Raw genomic sequence first — 20,994 nt, forward strand, 5'->3', positions numbered from 1 at the left:
ACCACATATTGCTGTGGGTTTTAGTTATTGCTAAGCATGTGCCTTTCTAGATGCAGATCTAGATCAAGCACTGGAACATCGACTACTTCAGGAAGGAAGCAGGTTTGATCTCACTGTGTATTGTGCATTACACATAGTAGGCATCCCAGTATTCAACAAATCAAGATTTTTTAATAAGAAAAATGAATAAGCCAGGTGGGGGGAGCACCCACTGGTAATCCCAGTACTTGGGAGGCTGCGACAAGAGGATCGCAGGTTTGCGGCAAGCCTCAGCTACTTAGTGAGGCTCTTCACAAATTAGTGAGACTCTTTTCCAAAATAAAAAATAGGTCGGTGGGTATAGCTTTGAGATAGAATGTCCCTGAGTTCAAACCCCAGTACCTCAGTAAATAAATCAGTAAATAAATAAATAAATAAATAAATAAAATGAAGGGATAAGAAGTTGATGTTATCCCATCATAGTACTGCACTGCTGTGTATGTGGGTGAGGTGATAATATACAGAAGAACCTACTATGTGCAGGTTCCATGGTAAGCAATGAGAAGGTAAGGACATTCCTCTAGCCTTTTTTTTCTTAGTGAAGAAGAAATTTATCAAGTAATTAAAGTATAATTAATAATACAAACAATAATGAAAGGTAATAATGGAATAGACTAAGGTTTCTAGATAAGAACGCTTAATGTGTTTTATTGTTGTTCGGATTGATTCCAGATAATTCTTGGTTGGCTACCTCAGAGACTACCAGTTTTGTCAGAGGCCTGTAAAATGTAAATTTCTTAGAAAATAACACAACATTCCCAAATAAAAGCTCAGGATCGAAGACATGGCAATATTTGTGATAAGAGTAGACTAAATTGGTTTTCCTTTCCTCTCCACTTTCTCTCTGTTCCCTCTCAGCCCGAAGTTCTGGATCAAATTCAAAATTTACGGGAGTTGTGGATGGACAACAATGCATTGCAAGTGCTACCTGGGGTATGTAAGTTTATTATGCCATGTTTTCTGGCATGCATGTTGCACACTGATTGTATTTGATAATAATCAATCCTGAATCTTAACCCTCAGTGCTTGGTTTCTAAAGGAAAATAACTTTTGTCAGGAATGTTCCTTCACCAAGCGTCTTTCACTAATTTGTCTTTGTGTGTTTCATATACCTTTTGTGAGAGTTATAGGTGCTCAGGGTGTACAAATGTTCTTTCTTGTTCTCTTAAAAGTGTTATTTGTCATCTTTCTTCATATTCACTGTTGTGCAAAATCTGAATAATTCATAATTATATATTTTAAAAGCAAAATGCTACATATAACACCAAGTTTTATTTTGCAAAATCAGTCTAATTTTATAGGTAATGAGACAATGGTTTCTGTTAACATTATTATATCTCTTCCAGAAAATTAAAATCTCTTTCTGAATTCAGGTGATGCCCAGTAGAACCCACTTAAATTGAGTGTGTGTGTGTGTGTGTGTGTGTGTGTGTGTGTTACTGAGGGTTGAACTCAAGGACCTTCTATCTCTGAGCTACACTCCCAGCCCTTTTTTTATTTTTTTATTTTTATTTTTGTTTTGAGACAGGGTCTTGCTATGTTGTTTTGAGACAGGGTCTTGCTATGTTGTGAGGCTGTCCTTGAACCTGCAATCCTCTTGTCTTAACCTCCCAAGTACTAGGATTACAGGCATATGCCACCAAACCTAGATTCACTTAAACTTTTCAAAATGGTAAGGACTATACATGATTAACACTAAAATTTGAACTAGACTCAATTTTTTTTTTCTCAACAAAGAATGTTTGGCTTAGGAAGAGCAAAACACTGCCCACCCAAGTGGGAATTGTTTGCACACAGATAGGCTTCCAAGGACCAAGAGGGACTGATAACCAGGACCCTGACTGATGCCCAAAAACCATGACAATTTTCTTCTTTATTTTTTCCTTTCTTGATTCATCTGTGACTATGTTGTTGTTATTCCCTGACTCACTCCATGATTGTTATTTCCTGTGATTAATAATTTCTTATAATGTTTTGGTTATAACCCTCAATAAAAGCAAGATGCTCGGGGAAAGACAACACAGTAGAGATATCTCTCTCCTCCCTGGCCTTCTCAGCTGCCATGTTGACTTCATTGTCATTCATGTGTCAGTCAATATCAACACCATCCAATACATAAAAGCAGTCCAGTAATCTCTCCTGAGTATTAGATTTATCTGTCACCTCATGGAGTATAACTATTTCTGCTAGTGTAAAACAATGGTTTTCTATAGAACATGGCCCTATAACCCCCATTGCACATGCACTTAAGAATGTACACATGTAGCCGGGCGTGGTGGCACACGCTTGTAATCCCCGCACTTGGGAAGCTGAGACAAAAGGATTGCACAGGTTCAAAGCCAGCCTTAGCTGGCTTAAGAGACCCTGTTTCCAAATAAAACAAAAAATAGGTCTGGGAGTGTAGCCCAGAGGTAGAAGGCCCCTGAGGTTCCATCCCCAGTACCACCAAAAACAAAAAAAAGGATGTACACATGTGCATGCACACACATGCACACACACACACACACACACACACACACACACACACACACACACATACCATGTACAGCAAGCCCAAGTCTCCAGTTATCTTGACCAGTTCCAAACTCCTAACATTAGACTGAGAACCAAGGCAGCCATATGAATGTATAATAATTCTTCAATTCTCCAGTCAGCACAGTGGTTTAGATATGTATTCCCAGAGCCAATTTCACTCCTTTTTGAATTGACAAAAGTTTTCTTAACATGATTTTAAATAAAAGAACAAGTTTATTCTCTTTGTGAAGAAGCTTGAGACCACAGAAATCTGAAGAAATATTAAGGAAAAATATGTTTTTTTCTTATCAAAAGGATACATTTCTATCATCACAGACACAAAACAGAAAAATATGCACATCCTGGACTTACCAACCTATTAAAAAATTAATTACTGATACACTTCTATTGATTGGAAAATGTGTCAGTTATAAAGATAATGCATTCAATGACCTTGGATATATATTTTTGAGGAGCTCAGACATAGAATGAGATAAATATCTTTCTTCTACTGCACATTTATGCCATATTCAAGGACAGTAGTTCCCCTTATCTATTGTTTTGTTTTCATGGTTTCAGTTGCCCACAGTCAACTACCTCTCAAAAATATAAAATACAGCCTGGTGTGGTAAGGCCACTTATCAAGACCCTTAGCAAAACCCTTTTTCAAAATAATAAATTTTTTTTCAAAGTTGAGAATGTAGTTCTGAGGTAGAATGTTCCTAAGTTCAACCTCTAGTAATACACACACACACACACACACACACACACACACACAGACACACATATATATATATATGTATTAATACATACATTAATGTATATATGTGTGTGAAATTTTAAAAATAATTCATAACTTTTAAGTAACTTTATTACAACATATTGTTATAATTGTTTTATTTTATTAATAGCAATTGTTCATCTCTTATTATGACCAATTGACAAATTTTATCATGTATGTATGTATAGAAAAAAACATAGTATATGTTATATAGAGTTCAGACAGTATCAGCATATGTTATATAGAGTTATATCATATGTTATATAGAGATCAATCATAACCACAGTTTCATGCATTCATACTATGTTTTGGAATTTATCTCCCACTAATAAGAAGGACAACTTTGTATATAAAAATCCTAAAGCAACATAGGTAAGACAATTAATTATTAGTTCCCTGTGCAGAGGTTGAGGAACCAGAATGTATGTCTATACATTGTATATATTGGAACTTTACATCTTTTTCTTCAGTATAGTTTTATTTTTAAAACACTTTTGTCTGTGCATTGTAGTTTTACATCATATGTGGACATACTGTCGTTTTAACTGTTTCTTTCAAGTCTCTTTTTCCTCCCTACCTCCTCCCCTAAGTCCTTTCCACTCTTCTACTGATCCCACTTCTTGTTTTTCTGAAGTCTTTGCTTCTGTTTTCACTCTACCTTCTACAATGAGCAAAAACATGTGACCCTTGACTTGCTGGTCTCACTTGGTATAATATTCTCTAGTTCTATCCATTTTTTTTTTTTGCAAATGACTTAATTTTGTTTTTCCTCATGGCCAAATAAAATTCCATTGTGTGTTTATGTCACATTTTTGTGATCTATTTATCTGTTGTCAAATACTGAGGTTGATTCTATAATTTGCCTATTGTGGATTGTGCTACTATAAATATCAATATGCACTTATCACTCTAGTACTCTGACTTTAATTATTTTGGAAACATACTGAGGAGTGGTATAACTGGTTCACATGGCGGTTCCATTTGTAGTTTTTTGAGGATCCTCCATACTGATCTCCATAATGGTTGTACTAATTTATACTCCCACCAACAGTGTATAAGTTTCCTATTTCCCCACATCTTCACCAGCATTTATCACTGTGTTCTTGATGACTGCCATCCTAACTAGAATTAGATGAAATCTCAGTGTAATTTTGAACGTATTTACCATGAGCTAGGTACTGTCTCATATTTTACAAATATTGATTTATTGAACCCTGTAACAACCCTATAAAGTAGATTCTGTTACTTTATTTTATTGATGAGGGAGCTAAAACACAGAAAAAAAAACCATCTATGAGTCCAAGGTCACTGGGGAGCTGTGATTCAGCTGAGCTCCAGAGACTGCTGTTCATGGTGAAACATCAACATTATCTCTTGGTTCCTGAGAACCAAGAGAAGGTGAAATAAGAATTAGACTCTTTGAACTTTTCACAAGAGTTATGTTCACAAAATCCAACTGTGCAAATAAACTCACACCCCAATTCTTTAATGATCTTATTGTTTAATCAAAAGGTAGCGATGAAATTTATAAAATGTGTAATGCTGTCTAATTTACCTTTTTTGAAATTTTCCATATATCCTGCTAGCTTTAAGTGGATTCTTTATTTAGTACACTTGAACTTGACATTTTGCTATGCCCTGTGAGGGATTACCCCACACCTCCTTACCATAAGTAGCAATGGCTCTCTGAATGTTGATACTGGCATATAGTTGTTTTTCACTTGCCTGGAAACATTTTACTTCAAAAGGAAAAATTTAAGCTGGGTGTGGTGGTGCATGCTTGTAATCCCAGCACTTGGGAGGCTGAGGCAGGAGGATCACACAAGTTCAAAGCCAGACTCAGCTACTTAGTGAGACTCTCAGCAACTTAGTGAGACCCTGTTTCCAAATAAAGTATAAAATAGGTCTGGGAATATAGCCCAGAGGTAGAAAGCCCCTGGATTCCACCCCCAGTACCACTAAAAACAAAAACAAAAGGAAAAATTTAGGCTTCAGCCCATGTCTTCATCGCAAGATTTTATTCTAAATATTTAGTAACATAAAACAGGAAAAAAGCAAGTTTACTTTTTCTTAGTTTATACTACATTAAGTTAATATATTTATGGAAGCCTGAGCTATTTTCTACTCTATCATAAGTCAGAGAGGCAAATAAGAAATGGTCAAATATTTCATCTTGTACATATCTTGTACTTTCAGTCTAAGGTTAATCAACCAAAAATTCTACTAAACACTGCACTGAATTTACATTTACTTTTAAACAAACTCCAGCATCTTCTCTGATATCCATTGCTCACAAAAAAGGCCCTCTATGCCCACAAGGATGTTACAGCAGTAGTCAGTGTCCACAAGAACTCTAAGACATTGTGCCTCAAAGACCTTTACCCCAGTCTGTTGATGATGCCTCTCTAAGGTACTTGAGAGTGAAGGTTGAGAAAAACTCAGAAATTAATGCCAAAATGTCATTTTGCACCTGGACATGGTGGCACATGCTTGTAATTCCAGTACTTGGGAGGCTGAGACAGGAGAATCATGGATTCTCAGCTAGTCTCAGCTACTTAGTGAAGCCCTCAACTTTGTGAGATCCTGTTTTAAAATAAAGAATAAAAAACAGGGAGCCAAGGGTGGCGGTGCATGCTTGCAATCCCTGCGCTTGGGAGGCTGAGACAGGAGAATCATGGATTCTCAGCCAGCCTCAGCTACTTAGTGAAGCCCACAACTTTGTGAGATCCTGTTTTAAAATAAAGAATAAAATATAGGGATCTGGGCCTGGTGGCATACGGTTGTAATCCCTGCATTTGGGAGGCTGAGTCAGGAGGATCGTTCAGGTTTGAAGCCAACCTCAGCTGGTTTAAGAGACCCTGTTTCCAAATAAAATATAAAATAGGTCTGGGAGTGTAGCCCGGAGGTATAAGGACCCTGGGTTCCATCCCCAGTACCATAAAAAAAAAATTAGGATTAGGGGTATAGCTCAGAGGCAGAAGAATGCCCTTGGGCTCAACCCTTCGTATTAAAAAATAATAATGTAATTTTCCAACCAAAGTGAATGTGTAGAAAATTCACAACAAGATATTAAATTGTGCTGGAGATAGAAAGATAGCAGTGAAAGAAACTTCAAAAATGAAATTTTCTCATCACAAAAGACCAAACATACATACACACACACATACACAAACACACATCACACATACACATATACATATAACATTTTTTGGGGGTGGTACTGGGGTTCCTGGAAGTCCTTCTACCTCCGGGCTACACTCCCAGACTTATTTTATATTTTTATTTAGAAACAGGGTCTCCTAAGCCAGCGCGCGTGGCTGACTTTGAACCTGCGCGATCCTCCTGTCTCTGCCTCCCAAGCGCGGGGATTACAAGCGTGCACCACCACGCCTGGCTACATATAACATTTTTTTTATTTCTCACCAAGAAAAGAAGACTGGGCTTAAAAAAAAACATAATAATTCCTCATGGTGAAAAATTATTAGTGACCTGACAGTTTTTTCCAAGTGACATATTTCTAAATAGGAGGAGAAACTCATCCTCGGGCCAAACTCTCCATGTACTCTTTCCTAACCTAGAAACTACTGAATTCCCCCAGGACTGTGCCCCAACTCTATGGCCATCTGGGGAGATGAGGGAGCCAGGTTAGAGTATACAATGGGCTCATTAGGGACAGGAAGATCCAGCACTGCCAGTGTAAGCAAGCAGGCTTGGTAATCTATAGGCTAATAAAACTGAATTTCAATTTCAGTTCCACCCCTTGGTAGAAAAAGAGTAACCTGGGGATGTTATTTAAAGTAGATTATGTATCCTCCTCCATGAATAAAGAATGGTCTCTGTTTCCCCAGCTTCTGGAAATGCTACCTGTTACTCTCTATCCTCTTTAGGAATTTCTTTATCTGAAGAGAACCTCCTTACTCAGGGGCATCCCTCCATCTATTAACCCACCAGCAAAGACAAAAAGGCACCTCCCATTATCCCCTGCTCAGGAAAACTGCAGGGCAGTTCCTACTTCAGAGCTCCTTGAGGGGTTAGACAAAGTTCAACTCAAGACTTTCTCACAGGCCAGCTTCTTCATCTATCCAAAGCTGTTCCTTTCTTTCCTGTTTCTTCCTTTGTTCCTGATATTGATTCTAAGAGGACTCTTCCAGACACTTTTCTTTTCCTCTGCTTACCTGGGAAACCAACATGTGACATTACTTAAGCTCTAAAATGTAAGGTGTGCTGAAGTGTAGAGTCTGGTTCAGTAGGTCTGGGTTGCCCAAGTATCTACATTCCTGACAAGCTCCCAGGTGAGGTCAGCTGCTTCTTGGCAGCAAAAATTTGAGTCCCAAGAATATAAAAAGTATTAAATGCAAAATGTACATAAAATGCTCACCACAATACCAAATGCATGCTTGTGTGTGTATATTAACATTTGGTTATTTATATTCTGCCAAATAACTGGAGACCATATAATAAGGTGTAGATAGTAGATCAAATAGATGAACCATTGAGCATCCAAAATGTTCAGGACATTTGTTTGCAAAGCATGCCCTAAAGAAAAGGGAAAGGAAGACTTTCCTCCTTCCCTAACTCCTGTAGTCCATGTCAGAGCTAAGTGATCACTCTTCATCATCATCCACGATGTGAGTTGATTCATCCCTGTCCTCAGCAGTCAGTGATGCAAGCATCCCATTCCCCAGTTATTCTTGAGTCCATTCCTCTTCATCCTCATGTGCCTGAAGTGCCACCCTGCTAAGCCACTTCTGGACATATCTATGGGGGATTGGTTTCAAGATGTCCCACCCCAGCATACCAAAATCTGCAGGTTCAAGGAGTATGGTGATACATCCCTATAATCAAGGAAAAAAGTCTGCACGGGTTTGTAGAGTTATAAATTTTTCCTAAATCTTTTTACTGGTACATTGTAGTCAACATCATAATGGGGTACAAGATGGTAGAGGCATACATGCAGGCATCACTCATTTAGCCCTACCCGATTCCCTTCTCATTTCCTCCCCCTTCCTTCCTTCTCATGTTTGGCATAGTGATTCCCTAATGTACATGATGTATATTCACAAACATCAAAGTCCAGATATTTTTAATCTACTAGTGGCTATGGATCCTGAGGGCGAACTGGATAGTACTCCTAATGAACAGGTATCTAGTGATCCCTGACTCCAGTTACAAATTAGCAGTTTTTTAAGTTTTCTGAAGTTATTTCTTTCTCTGCACAAATTTGATTATGCCATTCCTTTTCTTATAAGCTTTCAAATAAATTTCCTTGCCTGCAAGACAGAGCTGTCGTTCCCTTGCATGACGTACAATTTCACCAGCTGGCTTCTGCCTGCAAGCTCAGCTTCATGACAGACTTCAGTCACTTTGGATTTCTCCCTCATGCTCACACAGGCCCTGCCTCTTCACACTCTGTGGGTGTGCCCGCTCTTCTCTCTTCCAGGTGTCTTCTTTCCTGACAAGCAGTGTGTCTGCCAGGCAATTTGCAGCCTTTCCCCTGTTCTTTAATGGCATTCCCTGTATGCCTTTTTGTTATTGTTGTTTTGTTGTTGTTGCTGCACAGATCACAGGGTCTTATTTATTTGACTATTTTCTTTGCTACCATGAACTTCTTAAGGATAAAGATTCTGTCTTCTGGGTAACGAGTTTCTCCCTCCACTCAGATGTCTGATTCATGCTTATTCTCCAGTGCACAATAGAGGTACACAGTACAACCTCAAAAAGGATCACTGAATAAACAAAATGTTGACTCTGATTAGGAAAATAAAGTCCAAAGCACAATCCTCAAGCTTTCAATGCATTTGAAAGTTTAAGGATCGATATGTCACTATTCGTTGATTCATTGACAGAGTTATCTGTTAGTTTAATTCAGAGACAACTTTGAAATTATTGTTGTGTTTTAGTTGCTACATACCATACAATTCAGGATTTTTAGCATATTCGTATATACACAACTGTAACCACAATCAAATATTAAAACATTTTCATTCCCCCTAAAAGAATCTCTAAATCTACTAGCCACGCCCATGCCTCCTCCACTTGGTCCTCAGCAACCCTATTCTATTTTCTGTCCCTATGGACTTGACTATTCTAAACATTTAACATAAGAAGAATCATACAATATGTGATCTTTTGTGACTGTCACCTTCTAAGAGGTTTATACCTTTATGCATGTATCAATACTTCACTTATTTTACCAATACTGTCAATTATTTGACAGATAACATTCCATTTTATGGATAGACCACATTTTGTTTTCTCATTCATCAGCCGATATACTTCTGGGTTCTTACCCCTGGTGGCTGTTGTGAATAATGCGTCTGTGACCGTGTGTGTAAGGTTTTGTACATATATCTGGTTTTGTTCTCAGATACATATCTAGGGATTGCCGAGTCATATGGAAACCCAATGTTTACCACCTGAGAAACTACCAGACTGATTTCCAAAGTGAATACAATGTTTTTCATTCCTACTAACAATGTGTGGCAGAGTCAGTATTTCTACATCTGTGCCAACATTTGTTACTGTTATGATTTCTTTCAAAATTAATTTTTACCAGATTGTGGTTTTAACAACTCTAAAATGCTTTGGAAAGTTTCTCAACTAACCCTGAGTTTATGCAATGTCATCAAGTCTATAGGGAAGTTAAAGATGCTGGTGTACTTGGATATGTCAAAAAACAGAATAGAAACGGTGGACATGGATATTTCTGGATGCGAAGCCCTTGAGGACCTCTTACTCTCATCTAATATGCTGCAACAGTTGCCTGACTCTATAGGTGAGAATATCATATTTTGTCATAAATATTTATGTCAAATGTACAATTTTCTTTTTTGGCAGAATACTTTGTTCATATAAGTAGGTACTATGCTGGTATTAATTAGCCTGATTAATAAATTAGCAAATTCACTATGCAAAGATTACAAAAATAAGTACTTTACAAATATCTTAAGATGAACCATTAACTCCAGATTTTAAATATAAGGTTTTTCTACAAAATAATCTTATTAAATTGATATTTTCTTTAAAAATTGTTAAATCTCTTAAGTTGTAGAATGTTACTGCAAAAAGTCCATATCTTAGATTTAGCATAATTTGGTAATGATGAGTCTCTCCTTATGTAACCACAGGATTATAGTAACTTCTATCCACTTTATATTTCTATATTCTATTTAATGCCATTATAACACTGCTACCATGTAAAAATAACAAAAGTATATAGATATAAAATATCTTCTTGGTTCCATATTTAAATAGGACATGCTGTCCTCTAGTACATTGATACATTTCTTGAAGTCAGATAATTTGTAAGCAGAGAGTAAACACTCAATCCTTTTTTGTTTATGATTTTTATGTGAGTAAAATTATGAAATGCTAATCTAAATAATGAGTAGATGTTTGTGTGTAGATACCTTGCTATTATTAAGAGGGTATAGTTGGAAGAATAGTCTTCCAATCACTTCACTTTGGAATGTTGATTTATCATCTTTGGAAGAGGTGTACTGTATGTTATAGAACTAAATAACACTTCCAAAAATTATGCAACTTGAAGATGAGGCAAATTTGAAGATGCAGAATGTTCATAAATTTTTCTTCACCATTTTATTTCTAATTCCATTTTTACCATTCTTACAGGTCAATAGCATTTCTTCTTTTTTGCAAAATTACAGTCAAGCTTTTTTCTAGATTTTCTAACTTTTTTATTTACATAGTCACATATTTTAAGACAATATTTCTCCAACTTGTTCCATCATAAGATAACTAAGAATATCATTAAATCCTTTTTATCTCCTGGCTTTGTCTCAAAGTTCTGATTCAGTAAGTCTATGGTGAACCCTCTAGTCTATATTTTTATTAAACACCTCAAATGAAACTTGTAGACAAACAGGCCTAGGAAATAGTGGTGGTGTTATACTAGATAAGGAGGTATAATAATTAAGAGTACCCTCTGGTCAATATGACATTGTCCTAGTACAACACTTTATACCCCTACTCAACCACTATGCCAGTTCAGATGCGCAGAAAAACCACATATATTCAAGAACTTATTTTTGTTCATTGTTGAGAACTGTGCCTGGCCTACTGTTTGTCTTCCTTAAATATCTAGTAAAGACAGAATTTATTGACACTTTAGAAAATGAAAATCTTCCTGAACCTGAGATAGAATGAAAATACAGAGGGCCAAGAAAATATGGATAAAAGAAAACAATCATATAAAAAGAAAGAATAATAAAATTTTAAAAATCATAGAAATGGAAAACGTAAAAACAAAATTAACATTTTGTCTTAATTGACAGAAATGTAGTAAATCAAACTCATTTTATTTAAAGATTAAATATTTCACAATGGACTTTTTTAAGTTCAACTATATTCTGATTATGAGACCCAGCTAAAGTAAAACACAGAAAGTTTGATTTTTAAAGTGTGGTAGAAAATGAACCATCATTAACAAGATATAATTGTTAGTTTAAAAAAAATTTAAGCCAGATGTGACAGGGTACACCTGTAATCCCAGTACTTGGGAGGCTGAGACAGAAGGACCTCAGGTCTATGGCCAGCCGCAGCTACATAGTGAAGCCCTCCACAACTTAGTGAGACACTATTTCAAAATAAAGATAAAAAATAGAACTGAGGGTATAGCTCAGAAATAAAATGCCCCTAGGTTCAATCTTCAGTACTAAAAAAAATATCTTTAGCCAGGTGTGGTGGTACACACCTCTAATTCCAGTACTTGGGAGGCTGAGGCAATAGGCTCACAGGTTTGAGGCCAGCCTCAACAACTTACCAAAACTCTCAACAAGTAAGACTCTGTTTCAAAATAAAAAAATAAGATAGGTCAGGCGCGGTGGCGCACACTTGTAATCCCCACGCTTGGGAGGCGGAGATAGGAGCATCGCGCAGGTTCAAAGCCAGCCGCGCTGGCTTAAGAGACCCTGTTTCCAAATAAAAAAGTATAAAAAATAGGTCTGGGAGTGTAGCCCGGAAGTAGAAAGGTTTTCAGGAACCCCAGTACCACCAAAAAAAAAAAAAAAAAGATAAGGCAATAGGGCTGAGGGTAGAACGCTCCTAGGTTCAATTCCTCATACCAAAAAAAAGTGTGTGTGTGTGTGTGTGTGTGTGTGTGTGTGTGTGTGTGTGTTCTTTTAAGAAAGCAGACCAGGAAATTATATTTCTTGTCAGAGAAAGGCAAAAATGTATAGGTCAAAATGTATAGGCTAGATACTGGACTGAAATAAAGCACAAAACAGACTAATTCTACTATATATTTAACAGACCCAAATGGTCCTTGTTTGAAGAACGTCACTCTGGTACAGTAGCTAACTCCTCCAACCGTCCTTGGACCTTACTTAAATTTCACAGGACATTGTATTTGTACACCTGCAGCACTGCCACAGTACTGGTTATAGATGTGAAATGGCTGACTTTCCTCAGAGAGTTTCTTTCTGAGCCAAGAGAAGTGTCGGGGCTCATCCTGAGACTTCTGCTCTATGGCCCAGAAATAACTCACTGATGCTAACTGGATGGCGGACTATGTCTCTTTCTTGCTTATTTGAGCACAAATTGTCTATTGTACTACCAACATTTGAGAAATTAAAAAATGAGAATTTTTATCATATCAATATAAGGAAATAACAACAAAACTAAAACCTTTGCTTCTGGCAGGCCTATTTGAGTCCTTCTGCAGCTGTGGGATGTGTAAACAAGCCCAGTGTGCTTAATCCCTTTATGTTAGGTCTAGGGAAAATGAAGGATGTTCTTTTCTTCTTCTAGGTAAAGGGTTTCAGTTTTCAGTTTCTTTGGCTAGCAAAGAAATGCAATAAAAGAATGTAATTTTTCACTTTTGATAATAATGAATCTTAATCACTGAGCAGTTACGGGCACAGGCTTTGTCATCAGATTACCTGAGTCCACATTCTGGCTTTTAAACCTCACTAAATACTTAGTTTCTCTGTGCCTCAATTTCATCATTAAGTGAATGTAGTCGTAGTAGTTGCATCATGGTATTAATTTGAAGAATAAATAAATTAATGAGATTGCTTAGAACAATCCCTGCCATAGTAATTACCCAATCAATGTTATTTATACTAATGTAATAACTATAATCTTAAGTTTGATGAAGTTCAAAATTCAGTAACGTGTACAAATGCCATGTAAATATTAGCTACTTTAAAAACAAATTATACTAATGTTCAATATATCAATATTACTTACACATTTATACAAGCATAGCTAAGATCACAGCCGGGCTTCCTTTCCCTGCCAGTGACTCCATGAGCAGCCAGAGAGGCAAGCGCTGATCCCACAACCAGATTCTTGAAAAGGCCCCAGACTCTCTGGCCAGAGCGCCCCCTGGGGTGGCCTATAAGCAAATCATAAAGTAGCCACATGGCAATGAGTGAGGCTCCTGTAAATCCCCAGAGAGGGCGTTAAGCAGCGAGGCCTAGCTTGCTTCAACCTCTAATACTGTAGAAGCTTTTGTCAAAAGCCACTAAACCAATCTTTAGAAAAATCTGTGGTGTCAACATTTGGCCCTAGTCCCCAAACCACTGCAGGGTTTTCTGAGCATTTCTTCAGACCTGGGAACTGGGAGAGCCTCTTGAAGGATGTGTAGTGGCCGGGCTTTCTGGCCATTGCTCAGCCATCTGTAACCCAGTCTATGACCTTGTGTGACCCAAGTAAGTGATTTAGAGACTGTCGTCTCTCCATGGTCTGTCTCAGCAGAATTGCCCACTCATAAAAAGTTAAACTATAATTCACAGTCCCCTGTTTTCTTTTTGGAAGGGATGAACAAGCTCAGGTGTTCCTTTATGTTTCCAAAGTTGGTATTTAAACTTACAAACTAGAGAAGCTGAAACGATTTGATCACCTTTTGAACATAGATGAATATGGTGGTGAGTGTTCAGACTCCAGAGATGAATTGCCGCCCTGTGAATTCTCCTTTTCCCCAGGTGCCATAGTTTTCAAGCTGACATATTAAGCTCCAGATGTTGTAGATATGTTCTCACAGCAGTCTGATAGTTGATAGCATCTTTCTCACTGGAATAGAGACTGCTCCTGAAGAAAATGTAACTCAGCATACTGAAATTTAAAATGCAACAACAGCTTTATTTTGCACTTTTTGTGACTTACTCTAGCCTTTAAAAAATCCTCATAAAACTTTAGAGAGGGTGGTATGACCTCAAAGCATGTTCACAAAGCACTAGCTCTCCAAGATATTCTTCAAGTGCGCACACACACACACTCCACAATAACTTTGGAGACTCACATGGTTAAATTAGTATATTCAAAGCTCGTGTAGAAACTTCATTAAATAAAGCTGTATAATTTTGTTCAATCTGGCTTTTTTTAAAAAACATATTTGACCCTGGAACTTAATGTATTTTCAGAAGAAATTTTCTGCAGTACACGGTAACCTGTCACATATATGTGAAGTTTCAATATATAACTGAACCTACTGTTAATGCTTTGCTCTTGGATTTTCAGGCTATTTAAGCCATATTGATCATATAGGTCATGTTGTGGCTGGTTAAGGAAGTGCCAATGCAGCTACTCTTCCATTACAGTGCAGCTTTTTCTCATTGAGATCTGGGAGTGGTGGCACACACTTGTAATCACAGCATTTGGGAGGCTAAGACGGGAAGATCTCTGTTCTCAGACAGCCTCAGCCTCTTAGTGAGACCCTTTGCAACTCAGTGAAACCCTGTTTCAAAACAAAGAATGAGAAATAGGGCTGGGGCCAGGTGTGGTGGCACACTCTTGTAATCCCAGCATTCGGGAGGCAGAGACCGGAGGATGGCGGTTTGTGGACAGCCTCAGCTACTTAGCAAGGTCCTTCGCAACTTGGTGGGACCCTGTTTCAAAAACAAAGAGACTAAAAACATAGAGCTAGGAGTGTAGCTCAGAGGTAAAATGCCCCTGGGTTCCATCCCCAGTACTGCAAAAATAAAAAAATAAAAATAAAAATAAAAACTAAAAGTATCAGAAGTCTTACACAGGTTGAATATCTCTGAAGAAATTTAAAAATTGGAGGATATCTATAAGGATGTGTTAAAATGTTGATGCAGGAAGAGATGGTAGTAAAAAGACTTAAGGTGATATATTAAAACAAATGTGAAACTTCAAACACTTCCATTCTGAAGAGGGAGCCAAAAGACTACAAATCCTAGTGGTAGGTGATCAGAAAATGTTCTCATATGTAGAGAGGAGGCACTTACTTAAAGCCTCTTTTTTTTTTTTTTTTTTTTTTTTTTTTTGGTGGTACTGGGAACCCTTCAACCTCTGGGCTACACTCCCAGACCTATTACCTATTATACATATATATATATATATATATATATATATATATATATATATATATATATATATTTTTTTTTTTTTAATTTGGAAACAAGGTCTCTCCTTTTTTTTTTTTTTTTTGGTGGTACTGGGGTTCCTGGAAACCCTTCTACCTCCAGGCTACACTCCCAGACACCTATTTTTTTATATTTTTATTTGGAAACAGGATCTCTTAAGCCAGCAAGGCTGGCTTTGAACCTGTGTAATCCTCATGTCACCACCTCCCAAGCATGGGATTACAGTGTGTGCCACCACGCCCAGCTTAAAGGCCTCTTTTTATCTTTTATGCCCCTGGGTTCCATCCACAGTACCATGGAAAAAAAAAATTCTGGAAGAAGAGCAAGCCATAAAGGTGTGGCAGGCATAAATCAAATAGTGAAAGATAAAATAAATAGTCTGAACTTCAATTCTTGGCTGGTTCTACTTGGTGTATTAAAAACTGAAAGTTTCTGTGCTTAATTCTAACCTAAAGTCAAGGATTAATGGTGCCCAAAAGAGTATGAGTTCATTTGATGTCATTTTCCAAGTCCTTAATTATATGCACTGCATTGCAATATTTAGTATTCATTCATTGGTTATTAGGCTTAATTCAGATTTGTTTTCCATTTGGATCACAAGGGGAATGTTAGTTATTGGTGCTTAGGAGTTAATGAAATATTAAATGACTATTGCATGAAATTTTTCAACTGGTCCATTCGCCAAAGAATGGGGAAAAAAATGTAGTAGTATTTGTGTCAATACAGGTTTATTCTGAGCCCTTGTTTTGTTTTGATAGTCTTGCATTCCCATTGATGTGAGTTTTTTACAAAGAAGTAAAACTAGACTGCACACAAATACTCTCTCAGTTTATGAATTTATATAGCAGGATGCAGACAATTGGCATGCTAGCAATTAATCGCAAGTGAGTCCTTTGATTTCTTCTATTGATATTTCCTGTCATAAATCTACTCTGATATATTAATAAACCTTCTTCTCTGTTTTAGGACTGTTGAAAAAACTAACTACTCTTAAAGTAGATGATAATCAACTTACAATGCTGCCCAATACAATTGGAAAGTAAGTGCCAACGTTTCATACCAGTCAACCTGTCAAAAGCCAGAATTGAAATAATATATTGAGTTTTCTGCTTCAAAGCATTTTCTACTTAAGAGATTCTAATAATTTTGCTCATATATCAACTTGTGTTCGATTACATTTTATTTAGTTACATATTTTATATATCAATTTAATTTTATATCTGAACATTGCATTAGCATTCAGCTATATAATATCAAAAGAAATATTCAACCATGAATCTTTCAAAGTAAATGTATTACTCAAGCTTTTGATTATACTCTTAATGGCATTTTCTTGATAATATTGATTTATATCTTTGACTGAGTAACAGCTCTAAATTCATTTCAATCACATCAATTTTTCTAAGGTTCTCTAGCATGTATATATAGCCATTATACTACTAATAAAATAAGATATGTATGAAGTGGAGTGTATTTTTAGAATGAAAGAGTAAAGCTTTGGCTTTTCTTGAAACTTCAAGATAAAAATCCAACATTGTCTTTCAAGGATAAAACATGCTTCATTTATTTGATAGCAATTCGTTTATATGTTTTAAGATACAGTATTTTCTCAGAGTTTCATTGAAATGCTTTTGTTTATGACTTGTGTGAAGTGAGATGTCAATATGAGCTTTGTCCTGAAATCAAGTAAAGTGATATTGTCAGGCTCTTGCTCCACATCTGGGTGTGAAGAATTTTTACAAATTCTTAACAATTTTGATTGTATTTGGGAAGAGAAAGCCTCACTTTGTTTTTAAACAGCTCTATTAGAATAATTGGTAGGCAACAAACCGTAAGTACTAAAATCTTCAACTTGACATGTTTTGACGTAGGTGTAAAGTCTTGAAACCATCACCACTATAACACAGAATGGTGAGCGTGCCCCTTACTCCCCTCTCCTCCATCTCCACTGGTCTGGAAAGCTTCATTTGGAAAGAGCAGAGCCCTTTGGCAATATTCAGATTCAAATGTTCAGGCTTCAGGAGAAGTAAAAGTCTCAAATATTTTTAATATCTTAATACCCTTACCATATATTATGTGTCTGTCTATAATTCTTTCCAGTTTTTTTTTTCAATGTAGAGAGAACTTTCTTTGGGGATACACAAAAGTAATTATCCTTAGAAGTCTGAAGCTTTTCAAAAATTCTTCCTAATTATATTCTCAGGCTCTAATCTTTTTTCACTGGGTCAATGCCTGGGGGAAGCTACACTTAGCTTCATTTATCCCTGAAAGAGTCATGATTGGTATTTTGTGATGGATGTTCACATTTTTTTTATATAAACTCATTACCCTAGTACTTTGGAGACAAAATTAATAGGTTTTATAGCCTTAAAAGAGAAAAAAGTTCTTTTTTTCAGTAGGAAGTGAAAGCCTGACTATGGGCATCCTGAGAAGGAGCCTTTGTCTATAGTCTGGTGATTTTCAGCCAGACTGTGGCCTCTTGATGTCTTCCCAGGGGACACACACAGCCTCTTCTGGAGTCTAGTGTGAGCCCATGACTGACACTGGAGACATGTGTCCTGAGCTCCAGATACACATCAGATTTTGTTCCTACCTCTGTCCCTTACCAGCTACACCCCATGTCAGACTTGGTGTTATGAACAGGCCCCTACAGCTGCAAAGCTATCTTCTTCCCAGCCACCAAGCAGCTGCTGCCACCAACTATACACACGCTCTAAACCAGGCAATCTTATGTTGCCACCAAAATTTAGCCATATCCTTTGCAGTCTTCCTGGTGGTTGAATAATAAATGTGGAGAAAGCTGAAATAATCAACTAGTGATGTGATTCCAGCTATTATAATATTAAGTTCAAAAGAAACAGATTTAGAAACAGCTGGCTCTCCAAAACTTTCAGTTACCCAGTCAAAAGACTGACTCCAGAAAAACAGGGTAAGTAACTGGGAATCAAAATATCTGTGAATACTGATAAGTCAGAATAGTGAGCCTTCACATGGAAAGCAACCTGTTCCTACTAAATTCTCAGATGCCACAATGCCAGAAGAAATGTTTACACTGGTGAGAGAAGCAATACTTAAAATAGCTAGATAGGGTGCTTCATAAACGACCCAAAATAACTCAATGGAAACTCATGGAGGGGTAGGGGGAAAACAGTGCTCAGTGCTTTGATTAGACCATACTCAATATTTACAGGTGTGGTAATGGAACTGTTCAGAAAGCCACTGGGGCATTAGTTGTGTTGACACAAGGATCCACTCAGAGTCAGTGGGTACCACTAGTTCATGTTTTGCCTGATGCATCTGACTGCCAGTTCTCATCTCTAATAGGACTGACAAGAGGGCACCCAGGCCAATGAAAGACGTGGAACCCTAATTCTTAGGAGAAGAGGCTGTGGTTCTGGGTTTAAATATCAGTTCCAATGGTGAGGCATTCCTTGATGCTCTTCCACCAGTATATCCACCCTCAGATTTCCTCTGCCTGTTTTCTTCCCTTCTTGGCACTTCTCACAGTTTATAGTTGCTTATTTTAAAGATCTTCTTAACCCGGGCATGGTGGTGCACACTTGTAATCCCAGTACTTGGGAGGCTGAGACAGAAGGATCACAGGTTCGCAGCCAGCCTCAGCTACATAGTGAAGCCCTACGCAACTTAGTGAGACCCTCTTTTAAAATAAAGAATAAAAAAATAGGGCGTGGGATATAACTTGGAGGTAGAATGGCCCTGAGTTCGATCCCCAGTACTGCAAAAAAAGATGTTATTTTTTATTCTATCTCATAATTGCACATGTCAAACCTTGATTAAGATAGTTTTTGTATCCCAGCTCCAGAATTGTATGAGGTTTCTAAAAATGATGAATGCTAAACCTTAGTTTACTTCTGATTTCAACTCTTATGTTGTTCTATGCTAATTGGTGTTGTTTGGTAAGAGGATGAGAGTATCAGGCATTAAGGATGATTTTAACAAATATATCATCTTATTTATAACTCTTATGCTTCTACTTTTCAACAAATGCCTTAATTCAGAGTGAAATGAAAAATAAAAATGGAGAAATCATATAAGCAAATATGAATATTAGATTATTTGCACTTTTCATTAAAATTGATGATTCTCTTATAATTTTGAGAAAAGATCTATCAAAGAAAATTGGACTATTTAATTCAGCAGTGGATTGTTGGTTTAAAGGGAGAAAAACTCATTTTATAGACATTTTTAGTGCCATTATCTTCCTTCGATTGTTGTTTCAAAGAAAATATATGAGAATTTTCAGAATGGACTAGTAAAAATAAAAAAACAGGTTTTAAAAAGCATTGGTGAGTACCTGTAAAATAAAACAGTCTCATTCTTATCACTAACTGCTTTTGTTTCAGAAAATATTATTATGTTGCATAAAAATATTATGCTATTATCTAAGAACAAATTAATGAGTAATTATTCTTAAAGTTTCTGTTTTAATTTATAATATGATAGATATCAATAGATACAACCTATATAATAAAAATTATTTGGAGTTATCAATGATTTTTAAGAGTAAAAGTGGGTTCTAATCTCAGTAAGTTTGAGGATTTTATATGTCATTGTTCTGACAGTAAAACGACAGTAACAAAATAATAAAATAAATAAGTTATACTGTTGTCTAACTTATGCTCACACTTCACGGTAGCCATACATACATAAATGTTATGGATTTGCATGTGTAGCCAAAAAATATACTCTATTTGTAAATTTTTTGTTGTGTACCGTAATAAGCAATTTCTGTTCTTTATTCAGAAAGCATTAAGATAATGATTTTTTTTTTACCACAGGGAATTCAGAATTGCTAGATCAGAGGTTTAGTTCAAAGGCTAGAGATTAAATTTGATTAAATTTCTGTTAACTGGAATCCCAGATCATTTACAAAAATTATTTGAAAATGCTCAATCTCTGGTTTGTTATGAAACATTCTACCTAAAACCCTAGGTACTGAAATCATGGAAATTTTATGATTTCATAGAATTTCATGAAATTTTATGAAATCATAGTAGACAAAAATATTTTTACTTCGTACATGGAACATACCAATATTTTAGAATTATATTTGGTAATTTTTAGTAGTACAACTATTATTAACTGCTGGAAGAATCCCTTTCTCAACATTTTTCACAGTTGAAACATATTTCATGACTTCTGTGCCAAATGGCTTATAAAGTCAGTTATTTTTGTTGTGGGGCTTCAGTATATGTGTAGGAGTCTCAACGGCAAAGAGAATTGGATGTCAAATAAAATAATAGTGAACAACCATTTGTGCTCAGCACTCCAGACATTCGTTTGGTGATT

General features: G+C 36.5%; 1 protein-coding gene across 3 annotated transcripts in view; it reads left to right on the top strand.

The window, feature by feature from the left end:
* Nucleotides 1-20,994, top strand: part of LRRC7 (leucine rich repeat containing 7) — a gene marked incomplete at both ends in the record, with an annotated part of 413,422 nt that overhangs the window by 279,129 nt on the left and 113,299 nt on the right. For all 3 annotated transcript variants that reach the window (XM_080692757.1, XM_080692758.1, XM_080692759.1), the window contains 3 exons: nucleotides 898-972; nucleotides 9,965-10,109; nucleotides 16,651-16,723. In XM_080692757.1, the coding sequence (XP_080548883.1) occupies nucleotides 898-972; nucleotides 9,965-10,109; nucleotides 16,651-16,723 (293 nt within the window). The remainder of the gene's footprint in view (nucleotides 1-897; nucleotides 973-9,964; nucleotides 10,110-16,650; nucleotides 16,724-20,994) is intronic.

Source organism: Muscardinus avellanarius (genome assembly GCF_963383645.1).
Source record: "Muscardinus avellanarius genome assembly, chromosome: 3".
Taxonomy (NCBI): Eukaryota; Metazoa; Chordata; class Mammalia; order Rodentia; family Gliridae; genus Muscardinus; species Muscardinus avellanarius.